Source organism: Anas platyrhynchos, chromosome 21 (assembly GCF_047663525.1).
Source record: "Anas platyrhynchos isolate ZD024472 breed Pekin duck chromosome 21, IASCAAS_PekinDuck_T2T, whole genome shotgun sequence".
Classification (NCBI taxonomy): domain Eukaryota; kingdom Metazoa; phylum Chordata; class Aves; order Anseriformes; family Anatidae; genus Anas; species Anas platyrhynchos.
In genome coordinates, this window is record NC_092607.1 from 12,893,806 (window position 1) to 12,918,784 (window position 24,979).

Below are 24,979 nucleotides of genomic sequence, written 5' to 3' on the forward strand. Positions count from 1 at the left end.
ATCACTGGGGCAGCTTAAATTGGCTTCCAGGACAGGGTGGGATTGTGCTCACCTGTGCAGGACCAGCCCCACACATCCTGTGCTGTAGGATCGAGCTGCTGCAGGGCTCCCAAGCTGGGGCAGAGGGCGGGTGATGCCAGTTTGCCCCAGCAGCCTGCAAACAAAATGGATTCAGGCAGAGCTTTTCCAGCCCAATCATGTCTAGCAGCACAAGCACTGCCGGGGCATTGTGCCCCAGTGCCAATGCTGGATGGGGAAATGTCCCCTGTGCCCAGCACAGAGCTGCCACTGGGGACAGCAGCCCCAAGGAAGGGCTGGCACGGGTGGGTGAGCACAGCATCTCCAGGAAGGCACCACCATGGTTTGGGTTAGGACAGGCGGATAAAATACAGAGACAAAAAGGGGAAAAAAAAAATAAAGCTGCTGTGAAGTTTGGATGCTTTGAAGTTGGAATTTGCACCTTCCAGTGAGCAGAGCCAGAAACGCTGCAAAAAGGGCCTCAGTGCTGGAAGCGCAGGGTGAAGTTGAACCTCCTTGCTGAAGTCCTATTAAATTTGCAGCACAGAAATCTGTTTAAAATCAAAGCCTTTGCCACTTGTGGTTTCCAAAAGTCACAAAACTGTTTCTTCCGCTGAGCTACAAAAAAAAAAAAAAAAGTCAAAAATAATCTTTTGCCAATCAGCCATGCTGCAGTGTCCCCAGATCACCTTATTAGCTGCAGAAAGGTAGCCTAGTAACAATATTTTTCTGCCCATTCCCACGCACTGTGTTGGTTGGATTTGGTTTTTGTAGCTTTTTTTTTTCATTAAAAAAAAAAATCCCCTTTGGAAAATGTGGTTTCATCTCAGTTCTCATTTTCTGTGGGAAGACGTCGGTTTCAGCTGTGAATCCAAAAATGAAAAAGCTGTCATTCCAAAACAGAGACTGAAAACAAAACCCTGCCCTTCCCCACAGCCCGTGGGCCTGTGGAAAGGTGTCTGCTGCTACCTCGGTACTTGTGAGCCTGGCTTTGGGGAGGGGGCACTGCCCCTCTCGCATAAGTTGGGCGTTTTGAGGTGAACTAAGAGGACAGCAAGTGGTTGGGAAGCTCAGGAACTGCTCCAGCACATCGCTGCCCTGCTGCGTGCAAGGGCTGCACACAGTGAACCCACAGCACCCCGTTTGTTGCCCCCAGCGCTGGGATGTTCAAGCACATGGGCTCTTTCTCACCATCTCCTGGCCTTGCTGATTGCTCCCTCAGGGCTCACATCCGTGGTGTTATGCTCTGAGCAAGGAGAAATTTTAATTTTCGTTTTTTATTATATATACATATATGTATTCATTATTTATATATATATTCTATTTTATTATTTTATTCATGGTACATGAAATGAGACATCTGTGGGGGTTTAGGGTAGGGGCTGATCTTCCATGAGCACTTTACAGCCCCATGGAGATCCCACTGTATTTAGAGCTGTTGGTGGCAGTGCTTGCAAGCAGGCTGTATGTAGGAGTGGAGGTGATGACGACTGTGATGAAGATAAAATCACAGCCTGACTACCTGCTTGACCCCATGCATGATTTGTGCATTTTGGACCATGCACACATGTTGAAATGCACGTTTTGCTTCCTAAAGGTTATCTGCTACACAGAGCCACCAGTATCTGGTCCTGCCACTGGGCTGCTGGCAGGGCAGGTTTCAGCATCTAGGACAGCCTTCCCAGAGGGAAAAGGGAATCCAACCCTCGAGAGCTCTGTATCCCAGCTCTGGGATAAAGCACCATCTTGAGAGTGAACATGTTAGCTTCAAACACTCATCTAAGTTGCTCAGTTGGTAAAATAGAGCGAGCAGGTTTCTGCTCATTTCAAAGAGGACTTAGGGGAAAAAAAGGCTTCCTGATTAACAGCTGCTGTTTTGTAAATGGACTGGAAGGCACCAAATGGTGACAGATCCGGCATTACAGCATCTTCAGAAGTACTCTGTGATGCCACCAGGGCATGGGAATGTGCCAGGCTGGAAGCTGCATCACCTGTGGGGTCCCAACAGCAGGTGGGGGCCATTCCCCAACCCAACTACCCCACAGCTACTGTACAGCTGCTCCTGACACCCAGGGATTTTGAGTGAATTTGGTCCAAACTATACCTGTTTGGGTATTCAGCCCAGCAGAGTTTGGGGCGAGTCTCTGAGCCCTGCCAGTGCAGCCAGGCACCAGCACGGCTTTAAACAAAAGCCAATTTCTTCTTTAATTAAAAAAATTAAAACATTCCAACCTAATCCTGCTCTTTCCAGCACGGTGCCACCCGGTGCTGGCTTTCCAGCAGCAAGGACAGCAGGAGGTTCACAAAACACACCGTGACTGGGCACAGCCCAGAGCCAGAGGGTAGGATTTGGGGTTCTCGCTCCTGACCTGCAATCATGCTGCTTGCAGCCATCCCCACAGACATTTGGCGAAGTGGCCCCCAGCTGGGCTCTGCGCTGCCACCAGCTCCTCCTGCTGCCAGCTCCCCACACCAAGGCCAACTCCTCCACGTGGCCACCCAAAGCAGCTGGAGGAGCCTCCTGTTGAAGCACAGGGATCCCTACAGGCCTCTTATTCTCAAGAGGGAACCCAAGGTCTGCCAAGGGCAGGTGAATCTCCAGGAAATCCTTCCGAAACACAAAAAGAAAACCCCCTGCAAACAGTTGAATTTTCAATCATTTTAATGTGATCACTGCATTTGACCACAGTCTCAGAAAGAAAAAAAAAAGTCACACAAATTTTCTGTGCTTAGGATTTGAGTCAATCTACACAGTTCTTGTTGATTGACGATTATTCAAGTTAAGACCTTCTGACCATCAAGTGGTGTTCTTGTCTGAAAGGCAGGATCGCAAGTGTTGCAAATATTGGTGCAAAACAGGAATGCTTCTTCTGGAATTAAAGCTGCGACACCTGATCTACTCAAAAGAAAACAGAATTGTACACGCACACACACACACACGGATCTAGCATGCAAATACACCAGGAACCAGCTACAGCTTCACGGGAAAAAAAAAAAGAAAAAAAAAAAGAAATAACACGTTGTGTCAATACATACGTTGGCCTGTAATTCAGAAGGCTACTTAACAAGGAAGGGGGCAAAATACACAAATATCAAAACCCGAGAATATTCATTTTCCAATATTTGAGAAGAAAAGAGGAAGAGCTTTTTAAATTACATTGTGTTGGCAAACTCTGATCTGTAGGTAACAAAGCAAAAGGTGAAGGCAAATTTTCCAAAGTATTGTAAAATTTATTGTATAAGTATTGCAGCTTTTAGAATGACATATAATTGCCACTATTGGTTACTGTTACACAATAAGCGTTTACAACAGATTTTTGTAAATTGGCATCAGAGTACATATTCATACTAAAACAGCAAAATATAGATAAGTACTGCATTGCATGTGCTGTCAATAGTTTACATAAGTTTAAACTTGAACAGAACTCAGGATACAGGACTGCCTATAACAAACTCCAAAGCCAAAGCAATGCAACTGGAAGTTTAAGAAAATATTAATACAATGAAATGTGTCTATAAGGCAGGCAAATTAGGACTCGTAATGTTGTCCTTCATGAGCTTCTATAGTACAGCAAAAATTTGAAGCGCAGTTTCTGGAAAACTTTTTATTATTTTTTTTTTGTAGCTTTGTGTTGTACATAGAAAATCTCTGAGCTATACAGAGACAGAAGAGATTAAAAATTCATTCTGTTCTTGCCTAGCACTGCTAATGCTACACATCTGGATTCAGTCCTTTTTCAATCCTTAGTAAAAATTTTGGGCTTTTATTTACTTACTTTTAATATAGCAGTTAGTGCAATTTTGTAGTTTTATACACATACAAAGGGTGAATTCTCCAGAAAGCAATCGGATTTCCTTATACCCCCACTTAAGATAGAATGAATTTTGTGACACGTATGGAAACAATGCACTAGATTAGTAAAGCTGATCTCCAAACCACTGAACTCAAGGGTTGTGAAAGGGGACTGAAGTTTTACCAGTGTCAGAACCAAATGAAACCCATTCTTTCTTGCCATCCTTACTGAAAAAGCCATGTTCACATTCCAGGTCATTAAGTTTCGGTGGCACGTTCAGGGTGTTGTTCGCCATACTGTATGCTAAGAACATCTGCAAGATTAACAACCCCTTTTAAAGCTAACATGACTCTCAAAACTTCGAGCAAAAAGGCAGGCTAGGACAAGAGGTTGCTAAGCGTTAGCAATGTCTTGTTTCTTCTGCTTTTGTCTAAAGTCAGTCATTCTTAAAGGCTCTGAACCTCTCTCTGCTGACGGCTGCAGATGCGGGAGACCCCTCGGAGCAGGCAGGAGCCAAGCTCCTGGCACGGGTCTCTCCACATCTGCACCAAGGCTGAAAGGGACCAAGGAGAGACATCAGCAACGGTGTGCACGGCCGATTCCCTGCCTTGGTGGCGGTACGGGACGGGGGTATTGGGAAGAAATGGACCCCGAGGCAAAAAGTAACATTAAATAGTAATAATAATAATAATAATAATAACAACAACAATAATAATAACAATAATAATAATAAAAAAGGCTAGACCATTATTTCTAAACACCCATTCAGAACTTGGAGTTGATCTGGGCCCCAGATCTGTTTTCTGCAATGGAAACACAGAGTTTTCGGGGTGGCAAAGCAGCAGGATGCAAAAAAAAAAAAAAAAAAAGAAGCCAGGCAAAAGGCAAAAATGCAGCTGCACGTCCCAAGTCCCACCGAGGGTCTGGGGCTCCCTTCCCACCGCTGCCCGCAGCTCCTGGGAGCCCCCAGCCCTGGTGGCAGCTCGGTTTTTGTGCAGGACATGGGCTGGAAGGCAGCGTTCGCAGTGGGAGTTTGGTGCTGATGAGCCATCCCATTTAACGCTCGTTAAATTCCACGTACGAGGGGAAGAGCAAATGAAACTGGACCCAGCAACTCAACAAAGGGATCGAGGAACTGCAATACTTGGGGTGAGGTTTGTGAAATGAGACTTCACACTGGGAGGTGATGGGGGGGGGGGGGTTGGAAAGAGAGAGAGAACCAGTTGAAATTTCAAGGACTTCAAAGCACCGGAGCTGCACTGCACGCCTAGCCCCTCTCGCACACCCCTGGGTGTCTCCACGAGCTCCAGCCCCTTGCTGCCTCCTCTGGGGGCTCCGTGCCCAGAGCACTGCCACGCCACAAGACAACTCGGCTACTTAACAACCTCCGGTCCCGATGACACCTCCTTCCTCACTACTCAGTTTCAGATGTGTGATGCATATTCCACCCAAAACCTGCTGAGGTAACCATTATTTTTTTTTTTTTTTGTAGCAAACAAACTAGTTTAGGTCACAGAGCAACCCCCCCCCACCCCCCCCAACAAAACCCAACAACACTATTCACGCGTTTTGGCTCAAGAGGGCAGTAGATATTATATTTCAGTTTGTCTTTTGGTTGGTATCTCATTTACAATATCCACCACAGTTTCCTACCCGGGCAGGTAGGCGATGTGCATAAATGTATTCAAGTTACCTTACAAAGAGTCCAAGAACCCAAGTGGCAGAGGGAGCACCGCGCGCGGCTCGGCACATGGAGCTGGCTCAGCCGGGAGGGGAGCGGTGCCGGCAGCAGCAGTCCCCGCTGCAACGAGGAATTGGAAAAGTGAACGCAAGGTCCGAAGGAGCAAGAGACCAGACGCTGGTTACTTGTGACGCTAATGATGATTTTTGTTTTTCCCCTCTTGAAAAAAGGGAGGGTTACTGTTTCGTTAATAAGGCACTAAATAGACATGTTACATAAAGGAAAGATACGTCTTTAAAAACTCGTATAAATTCATCAGTTTTGTACCTTTCATGACAAACTAGTTATTCTCCTTTGCAGGACTTTTTTTTTTTTGTGGCTTTTTTTTTTTTTTTTTTTTTTTTTTAGGTTTTTAAGGTCATTAAAATTTAGGTTGCACGACTGTAAAGCTATGAAGATTTTGAGAGCTGTGAAAAAGTGGTTTGAAGTACTGAGAAGGTACATGACTATTTCTAGGCAAAAAATGAAAAAAAAAGCAAAAAACGATCAAACTTCAAGTTCAGCTATTCTTCGTCTTCTTTAAAATATATATAAATATTGTTCAAATGGTCAGAACTTCAAAACTGTTCTCATGCTTATTTTTTTTTTTGTTCAAGTAATAGAAAAGTTGCTTAAAAACAATAGTTATTGCCTTTATATCTTTCATTTATGTCACTCTACTAGATAGCATCCTGCAGAAAACGAGATCGCACCTCCTCGCCAAACCTTGGCTCCCCGCACTTGCCCTGCCCGCCCTTCCCGGTGCCGGCCGCGGCTTCTCCCTTCGGGTTCCTCACTCACTCGCTCTGTCACGTACAAATTCACCATGAGGGCAAAAACACCTACCCGAAAACATCTACGCGGTACAAAAAAAAAATATGTAAACAATAGCATAGTTAAGACAAAACGCTTCTGAAACGGAGATAAATTAAAAGACGCACGACATCCGGAGGGGAGGACGCTGGCGGGCGAGGGACGGTGCCGTTTTGAATGAAGAAATCTTCAGAAGAGGTAAAGGGTTTTTGCTTCTAAAGCATTAAGCGTTTTTCTTTAGCCTTTAGTTAATACATCACAGGAGCAGATTCGTTTCCATCTACCGTACTTTACGCCTCTTTCGCTAGGATACTAAAGCAAAAAACAGCAATGACCAGAGGCAGCCCAGGGAGCTGCAGGTTTGAGGCCCGACTGCGCGCTTCCATTCCACATACGGGTTTGGGATTTTCATATAAACCGAAAACGACTTCCCCGAACAACACAGTTTTCAGCTCGGCCTTTCAGCGAGATATCGAAACCCCCTCCGAAAGGCAGCCGGTGGGCAAGGTACCATTTACTCACATCGACTTCCACATGACTGATCTCCAAGCAGGGCCCTTCAGGTTAACATCGAAAGAAATAAACCAAAAAACGCTTTGTTCCTTCAGACACAGAAGTTTATTCTCATCCCCACCACCCCCCTCCAAAAAGTTAGAGGTTGTCCAAAAAAAAAAAAAAAAAAAAAAAAAAAAATCAAGTAATTTTTGTCTGCTTCTGCCATTACTGGCTCTCGGAAGCAGGAATTTTTATTTTATTTTTTTACCTTTGCACTCCCCAAACCCTCTTGGCTGACATGCGGACGCGCACCGACTCCTCCTGCTTTGTAGGAACGTAGGGAACTTTGTAGGGAACGCAGGGAACTTTATAGGGAACGCTGGCCTCCCGTGGGGCCGCTGGAAATGAAGGCGTTGCGTGTGATGCAGTCTGGCTCGCTGCGCTCCTCGCGGGGCTGCCGTTTCCTCCTTAGCGCTTTTTCCACCCCCTTCCAGCTACTTTGTTCTTCACTTTGACAAATATCCCTTAACGGTTGCATGGTAGACATGATAGAGGCTTTGACCAACACAAGCACTGACATATTTATATTAAAAAATAGTGCAAAATTTCAACATTTATATAAATAACTCTAAACCCCTGCTTTTGATTTTTTTTTGTTTTTTTGTTTTTTTTTGTCCTTTTTTTTTACAACGTAATACACGCTTTTTGAGTTGGCACTCAAAAAATTGCCATTTTTCTTCTAGTTCAGAAAACAACTTTTTTTTTTTGAATAGGCCTCTTCTAATACAAAAATACTCCTGCTCCTTACACATACACTTTCTCTTATTTTTAATATATATTTATATATTTATATTGCAGATCTTTAAACAAAATGTTTTTTGTGCAAATATTTTGTCTTTAAAGTTAAGTGAAATAATCAAACAAAAAAAAAAGCATTCACACACAGCTCAACTAGAAACAAAAAAAAAGGACTACAGTTGATTTTTTTTTCCTTTTTAAACGTCTAGACACAGCTCAATAAAGAAATGTTTTTGCAAGCTTTGTAGGCTTGTGCATTCAGACCAGACATAACAAGTAAATATTTATACATGGAGAGATGGGGAAGGGCTTTTTTTTTCTTTGCTCATCTTCCTCAACTCTCAATCTCTCTCCTTTTTCTTTTAATGAGAAGTGCAGAGTGTTTCATTTAACTTTCTTTTTTTTTCCTTTTTGCCTTTTTCTTTTTTTTCGTTTCCTTTTTTTTTTCTTTTTTATTTTTTTTTTTAAAAGGGGTGCCCTTTTTGTTTCTCTTTCTCTTTGTTCCACGCGGTTGTGCTCTCAAGGCCATTGATTTGTGAATGATGGAGTCTGCTGCCCTCCAAGAGTGAGGGCATCCCGCTGTTGTTCTGCTGGTGCTGGTAAAACGTCGACCCGGGGTAGTGCCCGATCACCTCGCTGTAGGTCGGCGGCGGTCCCTCCATCCTGCCATTGCTCCCATAGCAGGTCGCGCTGATGCCAGAGTTACTGCTGGGGGGGCACGGCCCCCCGTACACGGAGTTATCTATCAAGTCACTGTCGAAGATGGTTCTGTTGGGGGGCGCGCGCACCGACTCCCTGTTGAGCTCCATTTGCTGCTCGGGGTCGCGCAGCTGCAGCGTGCAGGGTCCCTGGTACGGGGGGGGCTCCTCGCCGTCCGACAGCGAGATGGTGGGGGGCAGGTCGATCTCGTGCTGCAGGTAGGGGTAGGTGGGCTGGAACCTGTTGAAGCGGTCCCTCTGCAGGAACGACGGCACCGCCAGCCGGTCGCTGGGCCTCGGGGTGTAGATTTGCTGCTGGAGGGGAGAGAGAGAGAGAAAGGGTGGCAGGACCGTGAGGCTTGGCCCCGTGGCACGGGGACAGGCGGTGTTGGTGGCACGTGGTACCCACAGGGCCCTCACCTCTGCTATCCCGTTCCCCGACACCGTGCTTTCCGACGGCCACAGGCTGCCCTCCTGCATGGGAAAGGAGAAGAGAGGCGAGGGTCAGGCTCAGCAACATGCAGCCCCAACCTGCTCCAAAGCGTTCAACCCGCTCCGGTATGAGTGGAAATACCACTGGAAATACCCTTTGTGATCAGGATTCCCCTCCGTTTTCAGCCCCATTTGTGTTTAGTCAATCACTCGCAGAATGAATGATGGGAACGGCAGCAGCACACCCCCGGCTGGAGGCTTCCCCCTCCCACCCGCGCCCACCCACCAGGTTCCTCTCCCCGCTTCCAACACGCCGCAGCGGCGTTTCGCAGTGCGGGAGCCGGGAGCCAGGGGTGGTGATTCACAGCGTACCCGAGAACGCTCCATGAACTAATGGCAAGATTAAAAAAAAAAAAAAAACACAACAAAACTCACACCCACATTCGGATGCAAGCAATCAAGGAAGTTGTGGGAAAATAAAGAGAATAAGTGAACACTCAAATGTTAAGCTCAATTTTGATTTGGCTACAAAAAAAAACAATACATCTACAGCAACAGGATGCTTCTACCGTGTTTTTTCCCCCAAAGGATTCCAGGTTCTTGCTTAAAAAGACCGAGGAGCTGCGGTTTAGAGGCTTCCCTACACTGCAGGCATCAGCCCTGATTCTGCAATCTGAACCCTGGCGCCAACAACCCGAGGCATGAAAATCCCACAAGCCAATTTCCCCCAAACCATGGGACTGGTTTACAATTCGTAATCAAAACAAACAAACAAACAAGCCTCCTTCCATTGGCTGCTGATACTGCGAACACACACAGTTCACCTTCTACGCTTTTGCCGTAAGACCTAAAATATTTAAATATTGCTAATATTCATATACAGCAACATCGCTCCGGGAGACAAAGCTGGAGGAAAACAAGCCAGGAGGCTCCTAATTACAACCCGCAGTCGCTGGCACTTCCCATCCCTTGCAGGTGAATCTCCAGTTCTGGCACCGGCAGACACGTTCACCACCAGGGGAAAGAAAATGCCAGGCACCTTTTCTTTTCCCCTTTTTCCTTTAAGGATAAAGCATCCCTTCCAAAGGCCACTCTTGGACCCAGCCTGTACATCAGGGCTGCCAACCACAGACTCTCCATCTACAAAAACACCTTTCTTACCAGGGCACAGAGGGGCTCCCCCCAAACCAAGCAGTTTCAGGCTCCCCAGCCACGAACCCCCTGCCTCCAGCACTGCTACGGAGCCCCTCTGAGTAAAGGCTCGTGTCTCATTTTATGAAATCAACATCAGGATTAGAACTGCCAGAAAGCAGTAGCTAGGGGTGGGCAAATCTCACAGGCAGCAAACAGGAATATTTTCATCCTTCCTGTTCTGGCCATGTCCCCAGCTCCACAGCTCTCCTCGCATACCTTCTGCTTCCAGAATATTTAGGACGTGAGTTCATCAGCAATGGCCCTGTCCAGAAAGCTGTGATTTCACAAAATGGAAGTTAGGTCTTGATGAGCAATATGGCTTTAAAAGCCTCTGCCAGTATTCCAGGACTCGCTTCAGAATCTAAAATTACTTTTTAATTTCTTTTTAGAGATCAATCTCCGACTTTTATAGACCCACTTGTTTGAGTAATGTCAGAGAATTCCCATTGCAAAGCTGAGTGGTGCAGATTAAGTTTCCGAGCCTTCAGGAGGACGTATTTTCCATTTTTTCTTAGGGAGGGTCTCATTACTCCAAGGGTGCAGGGTCAGAACCATTCTTATTGGGGGGAGAAAAAAGAACAAAGTATTTCTGCGTTCCTTGAAGATTCTCAGTTCTTGAAAAATATAGGTGCCCGTTACAAGGAGACGGTTTTGGTAGAACTGATAGAGCTGTGACTGAGAAGCAGGTGCAGCAATGCAAAAATTCCACGCTACCAGGAACCACATTAAAGAAAAAAACCCACACCTTTGGGGAAATGAATTTCTCCTTCAGTTGTAATTTTTGAGCTAGGAGAAGAAAGGACAACGACTGCAGCTCTGGCAGCACTCTGACCATGGGATGAACTACTTTAATATTTTAGAAGATGAAAAGCGTGTTTGGAGCTCCAGTGCCTGTCTGGTCACGACAGCCAAATGAAGTTTGGGATTTAGAAAGCCCAACACCAGTTCAGTGCAAGTTTAATGGATTGCACAAACGGGTATCTCGCTCGGCGCAGACGCTGCCTGCCGTCCTCGAAGGCTCATTTAGACTGGAGTGGTTTTCTACAAGAAGACACGCTGTGCTGAATCCCAAACGAGCCACCTTGAAGATCTTTACTGCAGCTGATCCCACTGCAAGGAGCTCCCTGCTTCGTGCCCAGAGGCTTCTCTATCCCTCCAGGAGGGTTCTGGGGCCACGAGGGAAGCTCAGCTGCCAATTCATGACGCTGGCAAAGATGGGCAGGAGAAGAGGGAGAATTATAAAGGGTGCAAACCCCAAAACCAGTATGTTCGTGTTCCTCTCCTTAGCTCTGAGAAAGGTTTAGAAGACACCACGTCCTCACAGGGGTCTGGCAGCTGTGCAGAGGTAAATCTCTGCAGAAAAGCCATTTAATTGCTCACGCATCTGAAGGCTGAATAAATAACGGAGCTGTTTCGGTGCAGGGACTGGGCCAAAAAACGCCAGGATGTTTTGGCCTAGTGGGAGGAAAAAAAGGAGGATTTTTTTCCTGAACAGTCAAGACATTTTATTTCAACCTGGAATTTTTGTTCCATTTCCACACGACTTTCTCTTCTTTCCACTTTAGCCTTCTTCTTTTTTCTTCATTTTCAAGAAAATAAAAACAGGCAACTTGAAAAAGCCTCGTCCTGGAATTTATTTGAAAATTGTAAATGAAGCATTTTGGTATTTTTCAAGTAAAACTTTCTGGAAGCAATAAAAGAATAATAATAATAATAATAAAAAAAAAGTGTAAATGGGAAAACAGTCTGCTACTCTCAAGAACTCCTGTGCCCACACTGTGCTGCTCCAGGCACGGGGCTCGTGCTGCACGGCTTCAGGAGGCAGCACGAGGCACTCGCTGCCTTTGGACACACGCTCTGCAGCTGACAAAATGAAGGGAGGTTTGATTGAGCTCAGGGTCTTCACAGCTCTCCATCAGACTGGGCGTCCTCCTCGCTTCGGCACAGAGCACCCGGTGAGGGACCTCCGTGCCCTGTGGGACAAAACGAGAGCACCCGTGGAGCAGGGGCAGCCGGCACCTGCTGGCTGGGCAGCCCTCAGTGCTGCACATATTAAAGCTGATGTTAGATCTCTCTGCTTTATAAAAGGGAATCAAAGGAAGCTCAGAGCATTTGATCATTCTCCCGGATCCGATACAAGGGAGCGCAGCTCCGCGGAGGCCAGCACAAGGCAGCAGCGCCCGCCCTGCGAGGCTGGAAACGAGAGCACGAAGCAGTGACCTTGAGGCAGCCCTACCGTTTAAAGAGCTCTAAGATCCTTCAGGGTGAACGATAAAGAAACACATCAGTACAAGATATGCCTGCACGGGAAGACAGAGCCATGCAGGCAGCAGTGAACTGTACACGCTCACCCTCCAAGAAAATTTTCTGTCTTTTCCCTGTAGGTTCTTGTCGCTGAGCTGCTGCATCCGATGAAACCTCCAGCTCTGCGTAAGCCAGCAGCTGCCGCGAGGCTGGAGGGGCTCCCCCTTGAATGCACGTTGGAGGTGCAATTAACACATTTCTCCTCAGGCTTCTGTGAACCACAGAGCCCAAGTTAAGCGGGGAATCTCCCGAGCATCCCCTTGGAGAGGTTTCTGCTCGCGTGGCTGACGGGCGTTTTCTGACACCTCCATTGCAGCAGTGACAGCACGACTTCACTTGTGACGAAAACTGGAGAAGGTCTTTCAGGATTCCCCATCCTCTTGGAGGCAGGAAGAGATTAATTCGCTCGTTTAGGACTCTCCAATCGGAGCTGCCAGCGGACTCAATACTTTGGGGTTGTAAATGTCAAGGCACATGCACCCAACAGCTGATGGTAAGTGGTGGTTTCAAGAACAGGACACACCAAGAACAGCCTCACGAGGTTACTTTGCTAATGGAGAGTCCACATTGCAAAGCTCAGGACAAAAGTGGAGGCTACAGCTGACTGTGTATTACATAAAGCACCCCAAAAAGCCAAAGGCATCCCTACATAGGCCCCACGTAACCAAGAAGACGATGCCAGGACCCAACCTGGAGGGCGTCTTCACACAGTGCTGAGTGGCACATGGGCAAACGCAACTGAGATGAATGCCTTTGGCTCTCACATTTCCCCAGTTTCACATCACTTGGCAAACAAGACAGTAAGACATGGATGAGAAGAGCAGTGTGTGACTTACTGATGACAGATTCTCATCTCTCCGCCTCCCTTGGCTGTGCCGACTGATGAAGGATCGCGCAGAGAGTTTGTAGTGGTTCAGCAGACAGGTTATCACAACCACCATCACCATCATCACCACCACGATTATGATTATCTGTACAAACTCCAACTCCGCTGCAAGAGAGAGAGAGACATATTGTGAGCCACCTGAAAAAGCAGCACTTAATTGAGTGCAAGAAGCAGGAATTTGGCCAAGCAGTCGGTGACACAGTGCAGCTGCATCCTTCCCCCACAGCGCTCCCAGACACGCATACGTGGGTTCTGCATGCTTCGAGCCCAGCTACTTCATAAAAAAACACACGTTAATTCATGTCTTCGGTGCCACAGAACAGTTTCTAGGAGGGATCTTTAGACGTGCCCCACAAGGCATGGTTTTTCCAAACTGCAATCCAGACAAGACTTCCCAAACCCCTCGCTGCTGTTCCCGTCTTAGTTTGCTAGGTGCAAGTGGCAGAGGTTCGGTGCCGAACCTGGGTGGAGGGACCACGAGCCACGTGTAATCGGTCATAACGAACTAATTCAGCAGAAACTCAGCTGAAGTCTCACTGTTCTCCCATCACCACCACTCCTCCCTCCAGGACGCACAGGACTCAAGTCCTCCTTGGCACACACAGGCACCAGGCACACGTCCCCACCACCCCCGGGGGGCTGCAGGTGCCAGCATCCCCCTCCCCAGCACCAATCCATCGCCAGCAGACCTTGTGGTTTTCCAAAAGAACCCAACGGGACCGCTGGGTGTTGACTGTGCTCCCGTTCCCCCTCACTCTGCAGCCAGCGCGTACCAGAGCTGCGGCATCACTGCTGAGAGTGGCAGCTTGAGCAGTGTGAACTGGCACAAGGAGAACTCCCAAAAATCCTCCCAACAAACAAGAACGCACAAACAAACTGGCCAGTTAATTCCAGAGACAATCGGCAGCATAAAGGAAAAATAATAATAAAAAAACACAGGCAAAAACAAATAAACACTCCTAAAATTTAAGAAAATAATTCCTCATACCTCACTGAGGCTAAATAAAACCGAGTGCCCCAGACCGACACAGCATTAGGGTCATTATTTCCATGCACCCAGAGAGCAGCTGCTGCCCCCCCGAGTCCCCTCACACCTGCAGAGCCCAGCGCTCCCTGCGCCCTCTGCAAAGGAAGGGCCAGGCCAGGGAAAACCAAATTCAACTGCTCTGGGCATTCAAAGTCTGTTTCTCGGTAGGAACAGCTACAAAAAACACTTTTGGGAACTGTGCCTTAAGCTGTCAGGGATGCTGCCCCCTGGGTTTTATTTATAAATACATTCGCAGGAAGACTGGCGGTGCCCCCAAGGGCAGCACCGCACTGCTCCCACTGCCAGGGGTGGCTTCTGCTGAGTCAGGCAGATTTTTTTCTGTTTAATGGAAAGTTTTCTCCTGGCAGGTGGCATTTAAGTGCCAGTAAAAGCAAATAAATGTCAAGAAAACAGCCCAGGTGGTAAGTGCTGCCAGTTACCTTGGAGTCCATCCTGCTACACAGCAGCTATTTCTGCCGCCGGGCAGGCGCACTTCCCACCATCCCAAAAGGTCCCCGAATGTTTAACCCGCTCCAGCCACCACCTTCCCAAAGCAGAGTGGTGCCCTGAAAGCAAGAACCGCATCTGGTACCTGCAGCTCAGGACCCCTGAGAGCCCAAAAAGGGATGGGACCGAGGCTGGGGCTGTGCACGCGGCTGCTCAGGTGCTCCTGGAGCAGGGGGCAGTGCCACCACGTGTCCCCAGCCCGGGGATGGTGACAAGGCTCATGAAAGGAGAGAGGGAGGGGTTGTCCTGTTCCACAGTCACATTTATGGCCATCCACTGACAGGACGAACAGGCCTCTGGAGCATCTGCAGAGCATCTCTGCAAGTTGAAGCCCCAGGTCGAGCCCCTTGATTCCAATTTTTTTGTTGTTTTTTTGTTGTTGCTGATTTGTTTGTGCGAGGCAGGTTTCTGCACTTGCACTGCCTCCCTGGGTAACGGCCTCAGGCTGTGTGCAAAAGACCATTAAAGAAAAGGAAAAAAAAAAAAAAGCCAAACCAAAGAATTTCGGAGGATGAGTCAATTTAGCCTTAACTGCAACATGTGCTTTGGCCACAGCAAGAAGGCGCAAGGAAAAATAAACGAGGCCAGTGATGGAAAGCTTCCTTTCTTGTTAAAAAAAAAAAGAAAAGTTACATTTCTGAAGAAAAACAAGAGGACGGCAGTTATAAATTAAAGTGCCTTTCCTAGAATGAGAAGCACGTTCAGTGAACCAAATCCTGCCAAAACAGTCAGGGCAGTTCGGCGACACAGGTGAAGTTTCGGCCCTCAGGAAGAGCCAGGGGTCACAGTGGCAGGGACTTAGAGGTGGTGGGGAGAAGGAAAACGTTTGGAATAAATACACTATTTACAGTGCCGAGCTCTGAATTGGGGCATTTCAGCGCGAATCCAGTCTGTTACTGCGGCCACATTGGCTTTATAAATAGACGGCTGATTTTAATACCTTGCTTTGTGGGAGAGGGGAGGACAATTAAGCTGCAAATTAACATTCTGTAAACGGGTTTGGCAAAGCACTTCGGAATGACAAACCCTACCAGCTCCCATCTTCTGGCCCTGGCCCTGTCACAACAGCCACATTCGTCTCCCTTTTCCTTCCTTAGCAGGGGAAGCAAACACCTCAACCTCTGCGCAGAGCACACCTGGGCTCCTCCAGCACCACAGGCCAGGATCTGAGCGTTTTGGTGCCATACACCCAGCCAGCACCACGAGAAGCACATCTGCCCTGACATCGTTATTGCTGTCACTGAAATGGAGATTTCCTCTCCTTGCTGTATTTGGAGTACACCAGGCAGCCAACCCCACCAGGAGCCTCTAATCCCCGCACCAGGAGGTGCTCAGGGAAGAGTTTGGGGCACCCTCTGCCCCCAAACCCAGCCCCAAACGAACAGCACAGCATGCGAGCCTATGAATAAACACATCAGGTATGCTGAGAGGAGCTTTAATCGCCCCGGCAAGAACACTCATGTTGCCCAACGTGGCCTTTCAAAAAAAAACACAAAGGAAAATAAAGAAAAGAAATCAAACGCAACCAAAAAAGCTCCACGCACAATTGGGGCTTTTCAAGTTTCAAGAGACTCATACCCACTTGAGGCATCAAAGTTTCTGCCAGCTCTCCCTCTGTTTTAACTTGTCTGCATGGGCTTCATTTTCAGAGGGGAAAAAAATAAAACACACCACACTGGAAAGCTGGATATGCTCGGTAAGATTTTATCCAAGCAGCTCAGTCAAACTAATGAAGAAAGATCATTAAAAAAAAAACAACACACACAAACTTTGAGTTAATATGTTATTATACAAGTGCAATTCAGCTGCTATGCTAATAAAAAGCCTTTGGGGAATGAAAAACAAGCCAAACTGCAAAGCACATAATTTATAATTCTACTGGTATTCTTAAAACACACACACACAACAAAACAAGAAAAAAAATACTCAACACATTTTGTATTTGGCTTCCTAATCATTGTCACTTTTCAATTAGAAGAGACCTCATTCCATTTCTCTCTGTAATTTTCCCCAAGGGAAGTGTTATAAATGCACTCGGCTTTACAAGATGGGCAAATTCAGCCTCCGAATGCAAAGTAAGGTCACACTAATTTAATTTTGCATAATTTTTACTCCCGAATAGGTTTCAAACTAACAGGTTCAGACATCCCATTTAAGTGACACAACCTGCTTTGCCGTAGTTCCCGTCTAGACGCTGCAGCTCCTGCAGTCGGTGAGCACGCACGCACCCCTGCTGCAGCCAAGCCTTCTCCCCCCAGACTATCGAGGTCCCGAGGCTGGGTGTTTGTGATTGAGCCCATTCCAGCTCGGGTACTCACATACCGCTTCGAGGCACGCGTGGCCTCGGATGAGGGCTTCCCTGCAGCCTGCAGCGAGACTGAGAGCAAACCCTAAAACCCTGGGGGCTGCGGGTGCCGATGCGCCGAGGCATCCTTTGGGCATGCCGGAGGCAGCCCCCCCCGGACCACGCTTTGGGCTGGGCAGAAGCAGGGCCAGAAAAGCACACCCGAGCTTCAAGAGCCTGGAGTGCAATGAACAAAATGCCAGCACCGGCTGGTTTAACGCTGCTAAACCTCAGTGGTCACGCTGTGAGCACTGAGGTGCCACCCTCTGCACGCACACGGGTGCGCAGCGGCCGGGGGCAGCTGAGACCGTGGGGTACTTTAACCACGCTTCCTTACCTTTTATGACTTACTGAAGGTGATAAAATGCTTACTATAAACTTTACGAACGCTCTTCCCTCCTCGTAGGGTATCACTGCTGCAGATGAACGCTCCACAGCACCGCTGGGTGTGCAGAGAGGAAAAAAGGACACCTGCACTGCGCTGGGGTAATGAGGGATGCTCCAGCTACTGCTTACACGGGAACAGCACCGCTTTCAGACAGGGTCTGAGCCAAGAAGACCTCTGCCTTCAGAGAGGTATAATACACACCCCCAGGTCAAAGCAATTGTCCGTCAGCTTAAGTTGTGATTTCTGTGTATATTGGTATCACGTGAGAGGGGATGAGAAATGAAATTGCTCAGGACATAATGGCTGAGCTGCATTAGCCACCATTCCTAAGCTTAAAACAAAAAAAATCATAAATGCTGGGGTGAACCGTGCTAAAACTGCAGCTGTTTTCCGAGACAAAATTAAACAAAGCAGAGAATCCCCTGCAGAACACTTTGCTTCTCCCATGTTCACTTTCGCTTCCTCTGGGTATTTTTATCTCTCAAAACCCCTTACTTGTGACTTGAAGCACATTGCTGGGACACTTTGGGCAGGATGAGCCTGATCACAAGCTCGAGCAGACCAGCGGAAACATCCTCCTAAGGGTGTGCAGGAAAAATTGCTGCTGCTGCTGTCGTCCTCTGGCAGTCACCTGCCCAGAGCGAGGCCACACAACCCTGCTCACAAGCTGGACACAGCGAGGTACCTTGCTAACAGGCCTGGCTGCTGACGGTTAATTAACCATCAGGGAATGATTACCTGGGAAGGATGGGATGTGCACCTAAGCTTCTGGATGCTTCTGTGACTGTCCCTCCTACAAGAGTCCCAATATCACTCATTCCACCTGTGTTCTTCAGGACAAGACATCTGAACCTGCCTGGAGGTTGCTCTGTGTGTTGGGCACGGAGGGGCTGGGGCACCCCAAGGTGCCGGACTGTCCCCTGCCACCGGAGGGGGGTGGCAGCCCCGCCGAGCTGGGTCTGGGGCAGGGGGAATGGCCCCAGAACTGGAAAAGGGCTCTGGTGAGCACAGTCCTGCTGCTAGGGGGGAAATTTCCAAATTGCCTAAACAGCATCACAGGTCACAGAAAAGGCAAAAAAAAATGAAGTTTGGCTCCTGCTGTAACTCCAGCAGCTTCCCTTGATCTAGAAACAGGTGCTAAGAAAATCCAAAAGGAAGTGAGTGAAGAGGGCACAACTTCTGCACCGAGGCTGGACAGGACGGTTTTGTGCAGATTCCTCCTGCTGCCCAGCAAGCCTCAACAAAACGGGCAGGGAGAGTTAAGGCTTTCATGCCTTGCCTGCTGAAATACCAGGAGGTGCAGCTTGGCGGGCACACCGCAGCATCCCTTCTCCCTCCCTGCTCTAGCAGCAGAGCCACTGCCTCAGGATTATGGACATTCGGGTTCTGTGCGGCTGGCTGTGGGAAACGATGGGACTGAGGTCCTCCTGGGACAGCACGAGGTGCCTGACCCCAGCACGGAGCAGGGAGCCCAACGGGGCAGGGTGCAATTATGGGGCACGAGCGGGGAAGCCCTGGGGCACGCAGGAGGCTCCCGCGGGGCGGCACGGGGATAGCCGGGGGCACGGTGCCATGGGCACGGCGCCGAGCGGCGGTGGGACTCCCCCTGCGCCTCGGGCAGTGGCGGTGCTCAGATGCTTTCTGCTGCCGGAGCCCTCGGCGGCTCCTCCTGCTCCTCGCCGTGCGGGGCGCAGAGCTCAGCGCCTGGGGTTATTTATGGAGCCTGGTGCAGGCGGTGACTCAGCGCCGTGATTCAACAGATCCTGGCCCAGTGCCCGCGGTGCCGTGGAGCAGGGCACGGTGGTGGGACCCCCCCCATGGCTGCACTGGGCTGAGCTGCACCGGACCCCGGCACAAGCCCTGCAGCAGGGGATGGTAGGACCATGGTCAGTCCTGAAGGTGATGGAAGCCATAAATGAAGTGCTGCCTGCTGCCAGCTACACGTGGAGGCACCCCAGGGTCACCCCACGTGTCCTGGCTCCTTCCCTAATCCCTGGGAATCCAGCTGAGCCCAGCGCTGCCCCCTCCCCAGCACAGCCCCACGCGCACCCCGGGAAGGAAGGGCTCCACACACACGCCAAACGTGGTGAAATAAACGGGAGGAATTAATAAATAGTGCTCGTGGATCTGCTGCGAGCCCCCATCACGCACTGCTGCTCTGCTTTTCCTTTAACACCTCGGACACACGGAGCTGCCCTGGCACAGAGAGACGTGCCCAGCCCTGGCTCCTTCCTCGCCTTGCAGCCTTCTCCAGCCTCACCTTCGGACACCGTTTCCTTGAACAGGTTCCTTGCAGCCACTGATGACAGCACTGTTGTTATGTAAAAAAATGTATTGAAAATAAATAACGGTACAGACACGTTTTGGCAGGGTGTGCAGATAAGGCTACTGCAGAGGAAAGCGGTGGGGAGAAATGAAGCCCACATCATCGTGGTGCTGCCAACAGTGCGAAGCCTGGGGCTGAGGAGTGTCCACACATGGAACAGGGGCAGACTGAGGTCTCCCTCTCCCAGCTTCAGTGAGTGTCTGTCAGCACCCAAAATCTGGGCTGCTCCCCCAGTACCCTACAGCAAACACCTGCAGCTGCTGGTCCGGCCGTCCCTGCTCCCCTACCTACAGCACCTTTGGGAGGCACAGTGAGGACACGACCCAGCACCTTCCCCAACAGCCCCCTGCTGCCTTGGCACTGAGCTTGTTGCCAGCGGGGAGGCAGAGATAGAAGTGCATGCAACGGGTCTGCCTTCCAGCTGCCCTCAGCACCCACACCTCTGGCCGAAGGTGGCGGCAGTGGGGGAAGTGGGACGGGGTACAGGAGCGAGACAGACACCCGGATCCATCCCGGCAGCTCCTGGACAGCCCAACCCACTCCCCTCCTGTCCCTGTACCTGTTTCAGAGCCCCACAGCTGCTGCTGTGCCCCCAGGCACACGGGCTGTCCTTCCACCAGCAGCTGCGAGCCGCCCGCTACCTTGCATGCCCCAATAATCAGGGCACGAAACGAGTCCCGGCCACTTTCAGAGAACGGCAGCTGAGGACACGCTGAGCCACCTTGCCTCACGCACCCCAACACTGCCTTTTGTGAGCAGAGAGCCAGGAGGGCCGGGAGCTGGCATCGCTGAGCTGCCTTGCTGCAGGCCTGGACCAAAGGGGGCACCCCCAGAGCTCTCCTGCAGCCCCCCCAGGTCCCCGTGCACACATAGTGGGGCTTCTGCCGGAGCCCTACAGCCCAGGGGCTTGCATGGTGCCTGCCATGCTTCTGGAGAGCCAGGGACAGATGTCACGGCGTGGTGTGGGTGTACTTCGGACCAACCTGCAGCTCCCTGGAAGGACCCGGGGTTACACTCAGCAGACTGAGCCCAGCTGAGGCGCGATGGCTTCGCCAGACACTCATCAAAGCCTCAGCACAAGGATGTGGGTTAAGTGACGCAGCCAAACCGTGGACCTCGTTTTTCTACTCAAAGCTAAAGAATGTGAATTTGAGAAGAATCATCTGAGTGCCGGCACCCCTCAGAGCCCTGCTTTTACCAGGGAACCACCTCCCAACCCTCCCACAGGGGGCTGGGGCCCTGCTGCATCCCACGGCCCCGCAGCAGCACCCTGTGCATACACACCCCATGGAGCAAAGCACCCCGGCACAGCAGCAACCCAGCCCGGTGCAGCAGCTCAGCACCATCCTATCCGTAGGGGGACATGCCCCTCGTGCTAAGGATCTGCTCTCATTTAAGCAAGAACCAAAAAAGAGCTCCAGGCAACAGCTGGAATCCGCGGGCTGCCAACGCGGGTGCAGCACCGAGCGCTGCTCCTGGCTTACGGAGAGGTTTCACCCAGCAGCTGCCGAGCTCCACTTGCTGGGGACCGATGCTCTGGCTCCTCGAGCCCGTGCCCGGGGAAGACGAGACGAAAGAACAAAGAACTTCAGAGGGCGGATTACGCAGCCCCTGCCATTTGTCTGCGAGGTCATCTTCGAAACAATCAGGCCAGGCAAAGTCACGGCTGCAATATTTGTGTGTCAGCATTTATCTGCTACATTTATCTCCGAAATAATGCCTCCATAAAACCGCATACAAAGGGCCCATCAGATTGTCAACAATTGTGTTTGTTTATGAGGCAGCACGGGAAGTACCGAGGGTAGATGCAGAGCACGATACTGCCGTCGCTGGCACAGACCAGCAGCGTCCTGAAGCTGCAGCAGCAGCTCTGAGGCACAAAAGAGCAGAATCAGGCCCGTGGCAGCAAGCGGGACGGCCGGAGAGAGCCCGCTGGATTCAGCCCTGCCGAATGCACCAGGATGATGCTGGCACCAGGAGCTGCAGAAGGGGCTGGGTTGAGAGAAGTCCTTGCAGGAGGATGGGCAACGGGGGCCCAAGAAGTCACGTTGGACTCTGTCAACGCTTGGACCCCATCTGTGCATTTAATCTAGTCGGTTTTCTTCGTTTGTCACCCTGGGTAATCAAGCATCACATCCTCTGAGTCACTGGCGATGGCCTCATCCTGCACCCCCACTCCTTTTTCTGTTTGTTTTAAAGGAAATGGCCCCATTTTGTGCTTACAGCTGTGGAAGCATCGGGGGGATCGGGCCTCAGAAAATGTCTTAGTCCCTAAAACCCAGTGATTGCCCCGGTCACATCTCACTGCTGCTGTTCCTACAGGTGAGCCTCCCAGGCTGGCGGGGCTACTATAGGGACCCAAAGGAGCAGGGGCTGCGTTCAGAGGCCAAAAGGGAACGATGGACACGGCAGCTCTCTGCTTTTACACAGGAATCGCAATCATTCGAGCTGGGGTTAGCAGCTCTCACAGCTGGGACACCTTTTGGCTCCCAACAGAGACCTGTCAGCTGGCAACGTGTTTAGAGAAAGTCTGAGAGACATTAACCAGCCCCGCCAGAGCAATGGGAACTAAGGAGGTTCTTCAGGCACTTGGACTCTAAAATTTTGTGCATTCCCACCATTTTCCTCCCTTTTTGTGTGCTCCCCCCCCTTTCGCTACTTTCAGACGACATATTGCAAGCGCACTGAGCTCGATCCAAGCCTACTGCAATTCCTGCAAGGAGGACGCCGCGTTTGAAGTTTCTCCCAAGGGGAAGGCCAGTTCAAGGGAGTTAAAAGAATAAAGTCGTTTTGATTTTGCACTTGAAAGATAAGCAAATTTGCTTGCTCACTAGGAAATTCTGAGCAGCTCTCATGGCCCCTCCAAGCTGGGGCGAATCTCCCCTGTCTGCTGAGGCTCCGCACAGCACCAGACCCTGAGAGCCCTCATCACCCTTCCATCAGACCCTAACACCCCACATCCACCCCAGCAGAGGGCACAGCCCCCAAAACCTCCTCAGCACCACAAGCATCCAAGGTGAGAGACGGGGCCAAGAGCTGCAGGCCTCGCACACCCCCGGACAGCACGGCTCAGACCGACTCTGCCGAAAATCACTGCCAAGACCCAGCGCACAACATCCGGATGAAACCCTGCCAAGTGACCCGGGAAGACCAAAGAGGTCCTGTCGGGGTTGCTGCTGCAGATAGTAAAAATAAACGCATTAATAAATAAGCATTTTCGCGGACCCTGGATCAGCGCTGCTGATCAATATGCGGCTTGCTGCCGGAGGTTTTTTCCTTCCAAGCAGCAGAATCTCATGACAAAGGAAAGCACGTCTCATTTATGAACTTAGCTATAAATACTTTTGCTAACTGCCATTTAGGAATTTCATTTCCTGCTTGAGCAAGTCCTGTTGAAAGAGGCAATTACCAAATTTGTTTCTAGTTATAGAAATAGATGTTTGTTGCTGCCCACATCTGTTTCGACAGACAAATTGCCAGTCACGGACGCTCGGAGGAGAGCAAACACTGCATCCAGGGAGGCCTTCGCCACCTCTCCAGAAAGCTCACAGCAATTAGAGGGTCGGGTCCTGCCTGTCGGAGCCCTGTCGCTGGATGTCCCCTGGGCAGGGACCACAGCCTCGCAGCGCTGGGTGCTGCTGGTGATGGGGCCTTTCCTCCCTGCACCCCACCGGCCTCCCTCTGGGCCATTTCCCTTCCCACTCGTACTCCCAGTACAGCCACCCCTGAGCCCAGTGCATCCCATGGCCCTGTGGCAACCAGCACCGGGGCACCTGCAGCAGACACAGGTCAGGCAGCAGCACCCGGCAGCGTGCCAACGTGTTGGCTGACCCCGGCCTCCAGGCAGAGGAGGCAAAGCCCCTTCCAGCCCCACAAACCGTTCCTCACCCTCCTCCCCAGGGCACCCAGCCCACGGCACGGCCCGGGAGCAGACGGGTGTTGAAATGCGGCCGGGACGAGCTGGCCAGAGCCACGCTGGGCTGTAATCGAAACCGGATTTCCTCAGCTCTGCCCAGGGCCTTATCAGCAGGACACCTCTCCTTTCTGTACCTCTTTTTAAGTGCCGTTATCTTCTACGTAGCTCTGCAGCTTTCGCTTGCAAAAGAAGTGACATTTCACCAGGCCGGTTATTTCCAAGAAACAAATGCAATCTGAAGTCATAGACAATCGGGCACTGCAGATAAAAATGCAAATTGCACCCAAGTGCCCACACAGACGCACTGCGTTTGGTCACCGCAGTGTTCAAGTTCAGTTCTTGAACTGGTCTGAGCGCCGCCAGATGGGAGGGAATGTGTGAGTGTACTCTCATGCAGGTATGTGGAAAAAATAAATCTATTTACGTACATAAACACGTGTGCCAGGGCAAATGGAGGAGGTGAGAAAAACCACCCCGAGTCTGATTAAATTAAAAGGTAATGAACTTCCACCCTGATTGCAGCAACAGCCTAGAAAGCTTTTAAATAACCTCAGCAGCAGGTATGCTGAAGGTGCACATTTTGGGGTGGTGGGTTGCATTCATGAGACTTGAAGCAGACACAAAAAGGGCAGCTTTTCTCCCAGGTAAACCCCAATAGTGCTCAATGGGGCCAGTTTCTAGGGCCAAGACCTGGGCTGGTGCTCCTCTTACCGGCTGGGCAGGATGAGGTGCCCCATCCCCATCCTTGTCCCCATTCCTGTCCCTGTCCCCATCCCTGTCCCCATCCCCGTCCCATCTGCACCCCTCCATTGTCCCCCACCCCTGTGCCGGGACCTTTCCCATGCGGCGCAGCCACCAGAAGGCAGATTGATGACATGGGGCCACGGCGGAAAATTTACGGCCGCCCTTCGAGGTCAGCGCCAACAAAAGGGTTTTCGGGGAGGCCGGCGGGACGAGGCCACGGGGGTGAGGAGCCCCTCGGCTCGCCCGTCCCCCCGCGCCCCTCGCTCTGCGCCGAGGGGACGTCTCGTTTGGCTTTTCAGCAGCCACCGCGGGCGACCGCCACCTGCCCACGGGGACAGGGATGGGGACAGGGACGGCGGCGCAGCAGCTGCCCTCGCGCCGGGGCGGAGGAAGACTTTGGGAGGCCGGGGGAAGAAGAGCACAGAGGGGAGGATTATCCAGCAACACAGCTTGTCCCCTTTTCACCGCGTTTAACAATAAAGCAGTAGCTATAGCAACGGGGTTAATTAATGCACCCGATTTGCATAACTAAAACTCGGAACCCATTCAAACCTTGCTGATATTTTCATTCTTAA

The 24,979-nt window shown here is 50.4% G+C and overlaps 1 protein-coding gene across 2 annotated transcripts in view; it reads right to left on the reverse strand.

The window, feature by feature from the left end:
• Nucleotides 1-2,662: 2,662 nt before the first annotated feature.
• The window catches only part of PMEPA1 (prostate transmembrane protein, androgen induced 1), a 42,787-nt gene continuing 20,470 nt past the window's right edge, over nt 2,663-24,979 (reverse strand). Inside the window, exons 2-4 of one of the 2 annotated variants that reach the window (XM_038166168.2) lie at nt 13,103-13,257; nt 8,757-8,810; nt 2,663-8,651 (exon numbers count right to left, since the gene is read on the reverse strand). In XM_038166168.2, the coding sequence (XP_038022096.1) occupies nt 8,103-8,651; nt 8,757-8,810; nt 13,103-13,257 (758 nt within the window). In that variant the 3' untranslated portion in view covers nt 2,663-8,102. Of the gene's footprint in view, nt 8,652-8,756; nt 8,811-13,102; nt 13,258-24,979 lie in introns of those variants that run through there. The other variant, XM_072026309.1, reaches the window with a different exon arrangement.